Source organism: Orbicella faveolata, unplaced genomic scaffold (genome assembly GCF_042242905.1).
Source record: "Orbicella faveolata isolate gen_17 unplaced genomic scaffold, um_ofav_v1 contig_2, whole genome shotgun sequence".
Taxonomy (NCBI): domain Eukaryota; kingdom Metazoa; phylum Cnidaria; class Anthozoa; order Scleractinia; family Merulinidae; genus Orbicella; species Orbicella faveolata.
Window position 1 is genome coordinate 6,871,547 of NW_028301547.1, and position 13,141 is coordinate 6,884,687.

Here is a 13,141-nt window from a genome sequence, read left to right on the forward strand (position 1 = left end):
TCCATAACAGGGTTACCTTTCAGCACTGAATTCGCAGCTACCAGTTAATTCACCTGCGAGGAGAAAGGCATTGTGCGATCTAGAGTCAAGTGTCTTGTCCAAAAAGACGAAGCAATGACCCCGACATTCATTTCATATACTGTTTTGTTTGGATTTTCATCTTTTGAACCAACGCGAAAGTTTCTTATTGTGTGAATTGTTACAATGCTCAATGATGGCGGTATAGGATAAAATATTGTTGAAGACACAGTCAGCAATGAAAGGTGAACGAGGGTGTTTAACATAATTTCTACTAGTATTAATTTGTGCCCCCTCATAGTATGAGATTGTCATTCCAAACTATAAGGTCTTGGCACTCAAATAAAGTTTCACCATCATCATCACGTGAGATATCTTGAGGTAGATATGTAGCAGTATTGCACAATATGATTCAAGTTTCCTTAACAACGCCTTTCGTGTTTTGTTTTTTCAAACTCATTTCATATTTTTGGGGATAAATAAGAATGATAACTGATCTTGTCAAAGTAAGATGAAACTGCTAATTGTATCCGGTTATGATCTTTATTAAATCCATTTTGAAATCACTGGTTATCCTTGCAATCTGATTGGCTCTCAGTGGTGCGATTTATTCACGAATCGCACTATTTTTTGCTCTAAATCGCATCTTTTTCTCAGCCAATGAGAATGGGACAGTAAAACAAAACAAGCAATCAGATTTCAAGATTAGTTTAAAGTAATCAATAAAATTTCAGGAAAATGAAAGGCAAAAAGCCATTGTGTGGAGAATTTTGCAACTACTATTGCGAAAACTTTCTCATTGCAGTTTTTTCCAAAAAATTGACGAATTTAATTAATTACAGTTTCTGACGATTATGAGCTCCTTCAGGCTGAAGACCTTCTTTAATGGAAGTTTTCAACTTTCAGTGTCCATTTTAACGAATATTTTGGCGATTTTTCTTCAATATCTGCTCGAGATCCGTATGATACCGAGTCCAGTAAAACATAAGCAAACAAAACCACACAACAACAAATTCAGAGCCATCTCAATAAGGTAGATGTTTCCAGGTTTCCGGTAGTTTCAAACGAAGCAACAAAAGAGCTCAACTCTGTCGCTGTGAATAAACATAGTCAAAACACGCCACACTGCACAAAATAGTGAATGAACGAACTTCTTACGAAGCCGGTGCCAGTCCCGCCATCTTGGAAATATCTTAAAACAAATGGCGCCGCAAGAACTTGACAAGGTCCCGAGTATTGAGTCCTACGCCGAGGTCACAAAAAGAAACGGAGATGATAACGAGCTGGACTCCCTTAAAATCATGCCATTGAACGGTATTTAAAAGAAAAAAAACGTACTATTTACTAGGCATCGTGCACTCGAGGGAGGCTACTGGAACAATACACCAAAAATCTAAAATTTAAGGCGATAAAATTGTGCGATTTCAAAATGGATCTAATAAAGTGGCAATTGAACTTTGTGTCGTGAAATTTTGGTCTGAAATCATACTTGTGATTTAAAATCGAACTCGCGCTGCGCGCTCGTTCAATTTTGAAATCACGCGTATGATTTCAGACCAAATTGCACTTCACTCAGTTCAATTACCATTATGAATTACTCATCACGTTCAAACAAAGGAAATGTCAGCGGTGTCTGTCTATCTGTGGTTTCTGTCAACAAGCTATCTCCTGTGCGAAAACCAAATAAATCATTCTTTTGTTTCGGATATTTTGAACGTGTTGAATGAGATATCGATAGGAATACAACCGAAAAAAGATCCTTAGCTACATGCTTAGAGCGTTGACCGAAAAAGAGAAAGTACTTGCATGGAAGAAATTTTATGAATCATTTTATACTTTCAAAAGGGGAAAAAAGGAAAGGAAAATATCTTCAAAAAAATCGCTAATTATGTTTGATTAATAGTATACCTGTAATCTGCTACCAGTTTTATGTGCTGCGCATGTGGCGTACGCAACAAACGCGTTTCCAACTGTGGGTTTTTCCTGCAGACGAATATGAACTGAGAGAAATCAACACCATACGAAGTGAAACTATCACCAACGGTAAAGTCACAATCCATACACAATTAAATGTGACATAAATTCGGGCGATGCTTAAAAGCTTAAAAGCATCGCCCGAGGATAAAAAACGATTGCAATAATAATAATAATAATAATAATAATAATGATAATGATAATAATAATAATAATATAACTGTAACTCAAGTTGGAATATTTCGATGTTTATTCATATTATTATCAACTACATAATTACTGGGATACGAAGAGCCAACAGTGCCACTGTATACAGGGAAACTTAACAAACAGCTAATTAAGCACAATATGAAAAACCACGTCTACTGACATCGATGCTTCCTAGACGTATAACAAAGAATTTAAAATGGAGAAAATTAAAACCTATATTGCAATGTGCAGACGCACATATGCACTGGACTGACTATTAACACTTTCGGTCAGTTTAACACAATCTTGTTTGTCTTCAGGCCGCTAAGTTAGACTGTTCGTAGTTTGTGTTATATACAAACAAGCGTTTTCAACAATAACAACAGTCAATGTGTTTGGGTTATAGATGGCATAGAACTGTCGACCCTACGATAATTCGGATGCGCGATTTCTGAGACAAGGCATGTTCCGCAGTATGTCCATGATAGCGTGTCTAATGTGTCTCAATTTCCAGCAGTAAATTACTGGGTTCAAAGAAGAACTGAGAAATATGAGAGTCAATGAGGAAATGAACCAACTCTTCAAAGGAATACTGGGCCCATTAATTTCAGAGGCAACCAAACAGATCAAGAAAGGCAAATAACAAAGCAAAAACACGAGATGTACGTAGAATATACCGACTGCTGATTTAATGAGCCTAGCAAAACTAATCGCTTCCTTAAATTCTCCTGTGTCTTGTACTTGCAGGGCCTGAATCTGATTCTTGTGGCGTCGCACAGTTAAGTAAATTCTGATGTAAACCAATGTTGCAAGAACGAGACCAGCTTTTCCAAGAACAAATGTCAGAAGTGAGTACATATCCGGGAAGAACAACGACACAACCAACGGGAAAATTACACTAAGCAGCCATATTGAGATCACTACAGCAACAACACGCTTGTGAGTCACAAGTTCCTGATACCTGAGATGAAGATGAATTGCCAAAAATCTGTCAACACTTACAGCCACAACACCCAAGAACGAAGCGAGACAAAATGTCGACGAAAGCATGACAAATGCACCTCTGAAATTGCAGTCATCACTATTTTGTAACCACTTGACCAGGAGCGAGGTGTAACTTGGTTGAACAATTAATCCAACACCAACATCTGTAACAGCAAGATTAAGGAGCAGTGTCTTCAAAGTGTTTGGCAACGAAGAAGTTTTTCTTATAGCGTGGATTGTTACAACGTTCAACATGATGGCGGTATAGGACAGAAAATTGTTAAACATAAGATTAACAAGGCTGGTCCAACGAAGGTTTTCAACTTCGGAGACATTCGGATAACTATCTGACAACAACTGACAAGATGAGCTCTTCATTAAATCCAGTAAAGTTTTTAACGGCAACAAGCGATGACACTGAAGATTTTTCAAGAAGACAGATATTTGTTTCGTTACTAAAGCGGCTATCCTCTGTAGTCAAAAAAGACGGCAGTAAAGTACTCCACAAATCAATCTTTCAGATGCATTGTTTTTATAACATTTTGCTCTCGTTTTCGCAATAAAAGCGAGCAATTCATTATGGTGACCGTAAAATTAAAACTAAAGTTTTAATTTACATACAGGTGTTTAATTACCGCTTATCGTAAAACTAAGAAATAACCGTCATTGGTCTCTGTTTAAGGTTTACTAAGCAAGCTATTTGTTTTCGAAAACCCCCCAAAAACAAAATTCACCTGAATTTTGAACTTAGCAAAGTACCTGCACAAGAGAGATCCTACTTATATATTCGCTTAAGATTTTCATAGAAATAATGAAGAAAAAGAAAACAATATCATGGATTGATCGTACAAATGGAAACTGCCTCTAGTTTAACATACCGCACAGATCACGTGCGAAACGAATGATCCATTCAGATAACTTCGAGACAATAGCTTACAAGATGAGTTCTTCATTACATCCATTCAATTTTTTAACGCCATCGAGCGTTGACATTCAAGGTTTTTTCTCGAAATTGATTTACTGTTACTTTTTCCTCGATTCCTTTCCTTACTAAAGCGATTATCCTCTGTCAGCAGACGAAGGCGGTAAAGTATTTCACAAATTACTCTTTCAGATGTCTTTTTCCCGCAAAATGTTGCTCACATTTTCGGGATAACCGTGAAATGAACCATTTTTTTTTTAATTTACACGAAAGTCTGTAATAACTGCTTAAATTATATCCAATAAATGCACGTCATTTCTCAGCGTGAGGTACATTAGGCAAGCTATTTGTTCGGAAAACCCAAAAAGATCATTATAATTTTGGACTTTACAGGCACGGTAGATGAGAAGCCGGTAACAATACTACCAAGTGAAGATCCTTAGATTTTAGATTCAGTTCTTTGGATGTTGATGGACACAGCAAAGTTAGCACCTGCATTAGAGAGACTAAATGAGTCTATTTGCTTAACATTTACAAAGGAATAAGAAAGAAAACAAAGTAACGTCATTAATTGATTCTACATCTGGAGACTGTTTCTAGACCCGTGCAAAACGAATGCTCCATTTTTCACGTGTGGGTTAGAGTTACTACTTGAGCAAAACACAACTGTATATATGAACAGAAAAGCTTGAATGACAATAACAAGATCAAAAGGCACATGCACGAGTATTACAATGTAGTTCCAATAGGTACATTTTTGACACCTTGTCTCTAAATCTAAACGTATACTGTTGTTTTCGGCCGCAAACGAAACCGGCTAGTGCATTTGATCATATTCATGTGTTTATTATATGACTGAGAAAATTAGTTCTTTGTGATTGGCTGAGAGCAGGACAATTTATCGTTAATTTTCAATTTGCACTGCAGTGCAAATTAACGCGCGCGCGGTCGTAATGTTCTCCGTCATATAATAAATGAGGAATCCTATGAAAGCTCGAGCAATTAAGGATTTCCACTACTCGTGATACCTGAAAATTATTTCAAATTGCACTCGCCTAAAGGCTGGCGCAATTTTGAGAGAATTTTCAAATATAACTCGTGGTGTTAATTCTTAATTGAACTCTAATTCATGCGATCTCCTATACTAATTTGCGCAATATAACTTTAATTATAAGTTTAATTTATTTCGCAATTTAAAGCATACTCCTGTATAATGCGGAACCGACTATTGCAAGGAAATAACTATCTATTCCAAAGTCGGCTTCACCAGTAGGAGCGAACAATTTTAACGAGATTATATGAATTCACTGATGATAACTCTCTAAAACACACCGAAAAATAGGCACAGGGTAATTGAAAACTCCGAAAATCTCACTCATAAGCGGGATCTAAATTTCTTTTATTTTGCTTTCCAACGTACTCATTTGCGAAAGAAAAATATGCCAGCAGTCAGTCTTTTAATCGAGTGTTTGATGAGAAAAAAATTCGGACCTGAGCTTGCAAGACATCAAACCACTTACTTTTCTCGAATGACAAAATAAATTGGAATCATACATAAAACTGAACATTAAATTAATACATAAAAAATACATAAAATTGAACATAAAATTGAATTGTAAAAAATACATGTGGTCTCTTTCACTTTGGTCAGCCGAATATAAGACATTTTAACTATATTTATGACACAAATAGCAGTTTGTGGAAGGAGCCAGCAGCAATGGAGTTACAATGGAGTTACAAGTTACAATCGAAGTGTTCTATGAGCAAACCCGTCTATTTCCCAGTGGATGATGATTGACATGTGTGGCTTACGGGTTATTCTAGTTATACGAGTTACCATATTGACTTCTGGCAATACTTGGGCAGTAAAACAAAAAAAAGAATGACTTTTCGTGCATACTACGTGAGGTACAAGAACTGGAGAACCTCCGCTACATGAGCTGCATTGCTTCGATGGATTTACTCATTCTCGATTGAGCCACCCTAGCTTACAAACTTCTCGTCGCCTTGCCAACATCAGTTTCTTCTCGCCTGAATACGACTCAGCGCCATTAGATTAAGATCGAAGCGACTCTGTTCGCAGGGTAGCTGCGAAAGATCTTCAGAGAAATCGAGGCCTTTTTATTATGAATCACTAACGTATTGGCGGATCTAGGGGAGCCCCTCTCCCCCCGCCCCCAATTTTACGTCAAAAAAAAAAAAAGTCGCAGAAAGAAGAATAGCCGGCAGGGCAAGCAACCCCTCCCCCACCCCCTTAGCTCAAGGTTTGGATCCGCCACTGAAATTTGCGGGTCGATTATGCCAAGCAGCAAGGTCGCGGAACGTCAAAACCGCGGAATTAACGTTACAAAAACTGAATCGTGCTAAATAGAACCAACTACAACAACAACAACAAAGTGAAACCACAGTTACAGATTGGACATAATAGAGAGGTTAAGCATGACGGCAAACGGCAAACGGCAAAAATGAAACTTGTGTCGTCTCTCATAGGCCGTGTGTACAGTAGAGTGAAATTATTTGTATTTGCAATGAATAGTAAGAGACGTTATTCCATTTTTCTGTGCTTCATTTACGGATAACAAGAAAAGAACTCAAAATCAGAAGTTATCTTTGCCGTTTGCCGTCTGCCGTTAACGTCATGCTCAACCTCTCTATTTGTACATACTACTAAAAAAAAACGAAACTGCTAAAAAAAACTCCTGGTTATCGGCCAAACCTAGGAGTTTAAAAGGTCGAAAAATAATTCCATTGTAACTATATCATCAACATGTCATAAAAAACCAAAGAAAAAGTTTGATTCTCTTTGGTGAGCTAGCTTGTCCACAGACCCTCCATTTTATCTCGAGTTCGTCGAGATCGCAAGCTCAGCAAAATATTAATGCGGCGCGTGCGATCCACGCGCTAAAACGCAAGGGTCTGAGCTAGGGAAACATTAGCCCATTCAAATAGTTGGGGTTGACCTCAAGGCAAGTTAACCGAGACTCTCTACAACCTTTTTTCTTTTTCTGTTTTTTTTAATCAGTCTGGTAATTTTATAAGTTTGTAAATGTTGTCTGTCTGCCCAGGGAGCATATCAGGCCAGCTCGATGTCTATTTGATGGAAAATTATGCTTGGGGATAACGCCACAAGTGTCTTGATGGCCATGTTGGAGGGATCACGGAATCCAAAAGGATTCATTCTCAGCACTGCTTCTTAAAGTTAACTTGGTACGGCAGGCACCAGTATTGAAATATGACAGCATATTGTAAAATGCAAGAATTAATAGAAATAAGAATCGCTTATTACAAAGACAACTTCAAATGTGGGGAGTTAATTGAATAGGGAACCCAAGCATGTCTCCAAATGCACAAAATCAGTCGTAATGCAATTTCCAGAGCAGCAAGAGTGAAATGCAAAGATAAAAACAGTATGAAGGTCCCGCAAGAATTCCGCACACCGAAACGAGGCTTGCGGAGTTGAATTTTGAGCAACTGATATAATCTGCATAAATCCTATTGGAAGGAAGGCGCTAAATGGAATCGAAACTCTAATTATTCTCTTAATGTCTAAACTAGCCTCGTTCACGTTATCGCTACCACAGGCTACTTTTTATGGCAATAAGCCATGGATTAATTGACGACTAATAAACACTTTCCAGAGCAAAGAGTGAAACCAAACTTTAGCAACACTGAAAGGTCGCTTAGCAAATTGGAGTCAAACAGTTGTTTAACTAATTTTTCTAATTAAGCTGGACAACACCGAAAAGAGGGCTTTTCAATTAGGTTACATGTAGTTTTCAGACTAAGACCATGGTCATGCACAAAAATTATTATTTTCTCTGCATGCTCCAAGAAAAATGATGAAATAAAATGAAGAAAAAATGATAAATTTATAAAGAAAACATTGAGAAACGCCGATGAAAGTAGCACTCCAATGGAACCATAAATTCGAAATCACATGATCGCATACGCTTTTCCTCAATGACAGTTACTTAAATGATATCCTTTAACACTATGCAGCTCGAAACACAACAAATTTTATCAGACTTGACAAATTTTCTGATTTTCTGCTACTCGCAAAGTAACCTCACTCACTGTGATGTATGGTTATGAACTGATCAAAATAATTCATTATATAATCTAGTTCACTAATTTCCTCTCCGTGATGTAAAGAGTAACCAGCTGTTTCTCTCACCGAATGCCGTACAAAATTAAAAAAACAAAACTCAACTTCGCGTTTAAATTTGAATAAAGCTGATATATACAGATTAAAAAATAGCTGGTTTTTTTATGTCATACATTAATTTGACAAACGAGGTCATCAACTAAAATATAAATTCATTTTTAATGGACGCTGCCGTTGGTGACGCAACCTGGGCTGCTGACATTTGCTGATGAAAATAACCGTTACTAGTCCTAGGAAATCATTGTCATATGACTCTCTCCAAAAAACAGTCGGTATCCTGTAGGGCAGAAAAGTTTGGCACTGTCGGCTTATTTTTACAGCAAGAAAAAAAAATTGGGGCTTATAACAATTTAGTTGGTCCCCAGCGAAAATGCAAACATAACAATTCGATCGTTGCTGATGTCACTGTTTACATTTTGCCATTAACATTTTAATTTGAGTAGAGAAGGCAACATGCGATATTCCAGTTGAGTCCAAACAGTTTCACGTAAAGACCTTGTAAAAGTTAGTAAATGGCGAAATTTTGATCTTTTGAATTTTTAATCTTGCGTCACACAAAGAGTATTTCATTTATCGGCTCAAATCCATTGAGCAATTAAGTGCTAATAAGGCAGCTATTGTATAGACAGATTCACCCCAAGAGAAAGTCAATAAAGGAAAATCTTTGTTGACGTCACTGTTTACATTTTTCCTCATTAACATACTACTTTGCGCAGAGAACGCATGATGCTAGACACGAATTGATTACAAACATTTAAAGAGCTTGTGAAACTATAACTGATGAAATTTTTGGCTCTTTGGGTGTAATATTCGAGGAGAAACTGGCTTTCGAAACCTGTAAAATGTCTGGGTGGGTGTAAAATTTTGAGTTTTTAACCCCGCGTCGAACAAAAAGTGTAACTGAAACTGTATCGCTTATACTAATGAGGCAAATATGGTGAACAAAGATTCTCCTATTCGTGAGAGGATCTATAGATGTAAAAACAAAAAAACATAAAGCTATCAACTCTTAGTATAATTTTACTCAACACCTGCTTAAACACTAGATGCAAATGGTGCAACGTGACTGGCTGAGCCATCACACACTACCATTTATAAGTTTGCAAAGGTTGGATGTCGTCAACAAACTAGGGACGTACGCTTTAGAGGAAGATTTTGACAAATGTCTGGATAATTACGTATACATTCCTGAACGATCAACATAAGGATGTTCTTCGTTGCTCGACTTTAAACATAAGCAAAAAAGCTTGAAATTGTGGTGCAAACATGGGGGGGCGGGGGGGGGGGAGGAATAGCAGGAGCTGTTACAAATTAACTACGTAAATCTTTGATTGTAAACATAGCTAGGACATACTCCTTATTCACAGTAACCTCATCGCCCAACAACGAAAATTACCCCGAACAGTATTCACTTCACAGAGGTGGATAATATCCAATTTTCTTAGAGACCGGCGACCAATCATATGGCTTAAAATACCACGGTTACTGTTTGCGATGTTCTAAAACGTCACAAATACTACTTGGAAAATTATTCAGGCCCAACTTGTCACAAACATAAATAGATCTTTATTTTTACCAATATAACATCACGTTTCCCAAATTAACGTTCATGAGCTCGATAAATATTGCGTTTTCGTATCCATGGCTATCTTTTAGCAACACGTTGCTTTCATAGTCCAGATAGAGAATTGTCAACGGCAGCATTTGATCTTGTAAGGGTGGAGCTAATGTTAGGCATTCCTGATAATTGTCTAATTGTGTACATCCGCCCCTTCCCCTCAAAAAATCGAATTTTTAGAGGGGAGGGGGAGATGTACACAGGCTACAATGACATCAGTGTGCAAAAATTCGATTCCCGCCCACTCGGTAGTTTGCCGATGGATTGCGTGACAACAAATATTGAGACAAATAATTAAAATAATTAGCGAGAGTTAATTTATGGCAGTAATAACTTACGCGTAGAAATACATTACACGCGATGTGAGATAGCAATTACATACAATAGGTAATAAAAATAACAATTTACAGTATAAATACTGGCCACTAGACTTCACATAACTAGAAAGCTGACACACGACGAGAAAGGACTTGAAAACTCACTTTGTTTGTTAAACAGTCATGTCCAATTTTCTACTAAAGTTGAGATTCAACCCAAAGAATGGAAACATTGACAGGGTTATTCTTCGCAAAAATGTTAATTGAGAAAGCATCAAGCTTTCCGCGTAATCCTGCTTGAAATGCTGCAGCAAAAGCTGCTGTTCGCCGGAGAGAGAGTTTAAATCGTCGAAATAATACAGCAAGAATTCGAGTATACGCTAAGTATTGTGCAAAACATCCACCTAATTTGCATGTACTCTTCTTTTGAAAGATATTTATCCAGTTGCTTAACTACAAAAGAATACAAGTTATTTTCGGTACTTCTAAGAGCCCTTTTAATGGGGCATCATGGAATCGTAGCCTTCTTAGTTTTGAAAAGATACAAATTACATTGGCCAGTTTAAATGTCGAACATTGATATAAAACTCTTAGTTCTGGACAAATGTATATGAAAAGAACAGGGTTTTGAAACACATTCATGAAAGACACCACGTCCTCACTAATAAGTTAAAGGACTGATAAAATTAAATAAATATTCATAATTTTGAAAAAAACAAGATCTTTTCATTGTTTAATAATAAATCATAACCTGGAGGGCTGCAAGAAGTTCCGCTTTCTAGAAGAAAAAACATAATAACTCTGTGGTTTGAAATTCCAACCAAATTTTCCTGTTTCAGACAATCCGTTTTGTTTTGAAGGTTTTAAATGGAGGTCAAGTTATATCCAAGACCCCGTGTTGATTTGTCATTGGGAAACTGTTTTTAAATCAAGGCTCTTGTGAAACATTCGATTTATGAACACGAAATGCAGTGTAAGCACCACAGAAAAAAAAGTACTGCATTCCTAGGTTAAACCACGAATTCAACTTCAAGGCAATATCAAGGATCAACCTATAAGCTTTTCAGATCAAAGCCACTCGGCTACTTTAGCCTTTAATGACAAATGAGAACATAACTATGTTTAATTAAAAGTGTTTTAGTGTTTATAGCAGCACGTTATATTTTTTTGTCCAGGGCTGTTGTCTCATTTGGATTCAAATATAGTCCAAAAGGTGTGGTATGTAGGAAAAATGGACGTTCTAGTAAAAAATAGGACCAAGTTGATGCAGAAATAACCATTCCGGGATCCAGTTTTCTATACGGTACAAAGACATTGGGAGCAAATTATGTGAAAGGTGTTCAACCATATCGCTCCTTTAAAAACCACTTTCCTACGATGAGGTCATGCAGAACAAAATATTAAAATAAGTTTAAAACCCGAACAATAGTGAGAACAAAGAGAGAGCCCAAAAACTCACTTCAAAGCATTCCGACAGTGGTCAGATTCCTCGAAATAGCACGAAAGCTTAGCAGCACGGCAGGGATTGTTCTGCCTTTATAGCGAAATTAAGTTTGAACCAATTCCAGCGACAGATTACCTCGTACGTTCTCGGCAAAAAAAAAAAAGAAATCTGGAGTGCAGAAGTTTAGAGAAAGATAGATCTCTTTGTTCACAGTGACGTTCATCGTGAGCTTTTTGCCTTTCAAGTGTGACCATTCAAATTAGGTCCTGACTTTCAAAATGTACTTTCAATTGACTTAGTTTATTTTCTCAAACTTTCGAAATAAGTTTCAAAAACCACAGACCTTCTTCGATTACGCAAAATCGAAGCCCCGCTACTCGATTTTTCAGGAAGTTCTCGCTAAAATACACTTTTCCCTTAACTCAAATAACCTCATTTATTCATTCTCGTCAATAGCTCTTTGAAAACAGACATTAACGTTGCAAAAATGTTTAAAAAAATCTAACAAATACCTGCGGGGTCTTACTCAGTCACTATTTGGTCTATTAGCTTACCATACTTATGAAGTTATTCTAGAGACCTCTAGAGACAAAATAGGGTTTGTTGGCAATCTCATAAAGCTTTTCTGTAAACTCTCGGGAGTTTAGGATTATCAGAAACTCGGGCTAATGTTGAATTAGAACTCATTTTTGGCACTACGTAGTCGATCACGTCACTGCTCGTCGTGCATCAATACTGGTCCTCATCTCTTTGTATTTTTGTCATCTAGGAATCGTTCTTGGCAATTTATGGAAACTAGATAAACGTGAAATTGTGAAACCAAAAACCCAAAGGCAGCCGTTTGTACGAAATATGTTTTTCTTTCTCTGTAACAACAGCGCAAAGAACATGTCTCAAGGCTGAAGAATTAGAATAAATTTGCTTTGTGGCGTGCAACAACGAAGACGTACGATTAGCTGAGCTTAACGCAGATTTTACATACAATTACATACAAGTTTATTTCTATAGATTCCCTTTGGTTTAGTTTGCTTTATATTTTTGAAGTTGAAGGTAAAACAACAAAAATGCTTCAAATTCTCGTTGCGCGCAAAAGCAATTAAGTACATCATTGTATAACAGTCGGTCATCAACAGAAGAAACAAAAGAACGAAATATGTAAAGGCTCTGCAACTTTACAAGCAGATCTTACTTGCACTCCAAGTCACGTTAGGAGTAAAAGTAAGGTTCATTCTATTACTCAAAATTATAAAACGCTGACAGTCTTCCTTGAACTTTGTCTTCCCAATCTCGACCAAGATCTAATTTCTCCTTCAATATCAATGAATCGTAAAGAAAATAGGTGATGAGAATATAGAAATTCATCAGCTAGGTAACTATGCAGCATCTTCGTGATGTACAACCAAGAGCTCAGGGATGGCCTTAGTAGAATTTCATTTCTTTGCTAATTCTGCAAATTAAACTACCGTTGCTGTTGCTGATACCAAAAAAGTACTTATCATAGAACAAAATG

General features: G+C 37.0%; 1 protein-coding gene across 1 annotated transcript; it reads right to left on the minus strand.

The window, feature by feature from the left end:
* Nucleotides 1-2,420: 2,420 nt before the first annotated feature.
* Nucleotides 2,421-3,585, minus strand: LOC149111746 (adenosine receptor A2a-like). The gene has a single exon (XM_089289227.1). It carries the CDS (start codon nucleotides 3,541-3,543, stop codon nucleotides 2,608-2,610), a length of 936 nt encoding a protein of 311 aa, XP_089145353.1. The 5' UTR covers nucleotides 3,544-3,585; the 3' UTR covers nucleotides 2,421-2,607.
* Between the last annotated feature and the right edge of the window lie 9,556 nt (nucleotides 3,586-13,141).

Coding starts and splice junctions, on each gene's coding strand:
- LOC149111746 (XM_089289227.1), bottom strand. CDS start 3,543: ATGAAGAGCTCATCTTGTCAGTTGTTGTCAGATAGTTATCCGAATGTC.